Source organism: Salvia hispanica, chromosome 3 (assembly GCF_023119035.1).
Source record: "Salvia hispanica cultivar TCC Black 2014 chromosome 3, UniMelb_Shisp_WGS_1.0, whole genome shotgun sequence".
NCBI lineage: Eukaryota > Viridiplantae > Streptophyta > Magnoliopsida > Lamiales > Lamiaceae > Salvia > Salvia hispanica.
In genome coordinates this window covers 43,507,827-43,510,518 of record NC_062967.1, presented here as the reverse complement: position 1 = coordinate 43,510,518, position 2,692 = coordinate 43,507,827, and the positions used below count along the sequence as shown (strand labels likewise).

Genomic DNA, 2,692 nt, shown 5'->3' with positions numbered 1-2,692 from the left:
TAATATAATTCAAAAATAATTAAAAAAATAAAAATAAAAAATAGTTTCACAGCAGCCGCTGTCCCATTTAGCTTCATGCGGCTCTGTTGTGATTGCCTGAGGCGTCGTGCAACAGTTTCCGTCTTCTTTTCCGGTATTATTTACGCTCTCACACCACTTCTGAATGGGGAATAGCTTTGGTTTGTTGCCTCCTCACCATGATCATGTTGCACAATGCTGAGAAAAGCCTGAACCTGAAATATTAATCGTTCCAACTTGTTCCGTCGTTTGAGCAGAAATAACATCAACTTCATGTCTGCAACGCAGCAAAATATTCGTCAGACATGATGTGCAGCGAGCGTTTCTTCTGCTACGGCCTCTATAACTCAAAACAGCTGACACCATCTCGAATCTACCAATAGTCTCTACACGAGCAAGAGCCATTGTGAAAGTGATGGAACCTATTGGTATCTCTCAAGATGATTTCCCTACCAACCAACTTTGACACAAACTTGAATGCATTGTGGCAATCCCCACACACTCTAATATTTTTCTTGATCGACACCGAGCCCCCCTCTGGCGTGTTCAGCAGCGCAAACGCCAGAGCCAGCTTCTCGCTATGCAGCTGCAGCCTCTCCTCCCTCTCTCTCTCATCTGCATACCACAGCACATGGCTTGTATCTGCTTCATACCCCATTTTCTTGATCTCCTCTCTCAACTTCTCCCACTTCGCACGAATTTCCTCCCTCTGCGGGTGCATGTCATCATTTGCAACGAAAAGATGCACAGAGCTCCCAATCTCCACCCAACTACAAGCCGGCTCCTTCTTCACACCGCTCTCAGCCATTACCTTCCTCACTCTTGCAGCCTCGTTGCGCCTCCCATGAGAGGCGTAGATGTTTGAGAGCAGCATGTGGGGCCCGGATTCGTAAGGATCAAGCTCAAAGACGCGCTCAGCTGCATATCCGCCTAAAAACATGTTCTTGTGCACCCTACAAGCTCCAAGCAGAGCCTTCCAGATTGCTGCTGTAGGCTCAATCGGCATACTCAATATGAATCTTTCTGCACGCTCGAGCTCCCCAGCGCGACCAAGAAGATCAACAATCGCTACATAATGTGTAATCTCCGGAACACACTTATTTTCTTTCATCAATTCAAAATAATGCAGCCCTTTCTCAACGAGCCCAGTGTGGCTGCAAGCATTGATTACACAAAGGTAACTAATCTCATTCGGCTCGAGCCCCAAATCGCGCATTTTCTCAAAGAGATCAATGGCCTCCTGGCCATGTCCATGCTGTGCGTAGGCAGTGAGCATTGAGTTCCACGAAACAACGTCCTTCTTCACCAACCGATCAAAAACCTTCTTTGCGCCCTCAATGCTCCCACCCTTGCCATACATGTCAAGAAGCGTGTTGCCAACAAACGCAACGAGCTCCACTCCCATCTTAATCATATCCGTATGCGCCCATTTCGCCTGCTCCATAGCTCCATTGCTCGCGCAGGCTGCAAAGATGCTCGAGTATGTGAAATGAGTGGGTCTAAAACCTCCCCTTTTCATCTCTGCGAATAGCTTAAGAGAACAATGCCCCTCTCCTTCCCTTGCGTATGCTGCAATCAGCGCATTCCAAGAGACTTCATTCCTAATCTTAAGCTGATCAAATTGAACTTTCGCTTCGTCTATTTTACCACATCTTGCATACATATCCACCAATGCACTACCAACATAGACATTATCCCCGAACCCGAATTGGATGCAAACACCATGAATCCCTCTACCCATTGATACACTCTGCATACCACCAGCCGATTTCAGAGCGCTTCCGAATGTGAATTCATTAGGCTTTAATCCCATCTCCACCATCTCCACGTACAACCTCAACGCTTTATAGAACTCATTATTCTGCGAATAGCCAGTGATTAGCATAGTATAAGAAACCATATCTCGTTCAGTCATTTCATCAAACACCTTGCGTGCACTCTCCATATCACAGCATTTCGCATACATATTCACAACTGTATTCTGCAAAACGACGTAGTTTCTGAAGCTCGACGTCGCGAAGTGAGCGTGGGCGATTAGGCCCTCTTTGAGCTTCCGCTGATCAGTGCATTTCTTGAAGAGGTCCACGTATAATTTGGCGTCGGGTTGGAGAGCGCGGCGATCGATGAGGTCGAGGACTAGGAGATTGCCATTTGGGGATTTTCTGAGAAGGTCCTTATCATCGATTACGCCATTGAATTGACCGGATTCTGTAGCTTCTACCGTGTCTGAGCATTGAACTGAGACTGATGCGGAGTGGGAATTGCGAGAGGAGACAGATATGAGTGATTTGAAACGTCGGATGTATGATATTGAGCGGAAAATTGGCAATTGTGCGGCTCCTTTCATGTCATCACCGCCGCTTCTTGCAATTTGATGACTGAATAGTGAAAACGATCAGCTGTACTGTGAACGATGAGTTTTACTTGGGCACTGTGATCGATGAGTTTTACTTGGGCTAACTAGTTCAGGTCCGGGCAACCCACTCGAGTTGCCGGGCTATTTAGAGCATCCGCAACGCTGCCTCGTTGCGGTCTCAGTCTCGTTTCGACGAGACGAGACGGCATCGAGACAGCATTGCGGCTCCCGTCTCGTCTCGACGCCCGACGCGTCCATATATTTTATATTTTTTATTTTTTTTTAATTTTTATACTGGCAAGTTGCCAGTATAATGTT

The 2,692-nt window shown here is 46.8% G+C and overlaps 1 protein-coding gene across 2 annotated transcripts; it reads right to left on the bottom strand.

The window, feature by feature from the left end:
* LOC125212439 (pentatricopeptide repeat-containing protein At3g24000, mitochondrial) lies at positions 1 to 2,473 on the bottom strand. Of its 2 annotated transcripts, XM_048112611.1 has the most exons (2): positions 472 to 2,473; positions 1 to 295 (listed from the first exon to the last, which is right to left on the bottom strand). In XM_048112611.1, the coding sequence occupies exons 1-2, from the start codon at positions 2,363 to 2,365 to the stop codon at positions 141 to 143; spliced, it is 2,049 nt and encodes a 682-aa protein (XP_047968568.1). In that variant the 5' UTR covers positions 2,366 to 2,473; the 3' UTR covers positions 1 to 140. The 2 variants fall into 2 exon arrangements, with proteins under 2 accessions (XP_047968568.1, XP_047968569.1); XM_048112612.1 differs by having other exon boundaries at positions 165 to 2,473.
* Between the last annotated feature and the right edge of the window lie 219 nt (positions 2,474 to 2,692).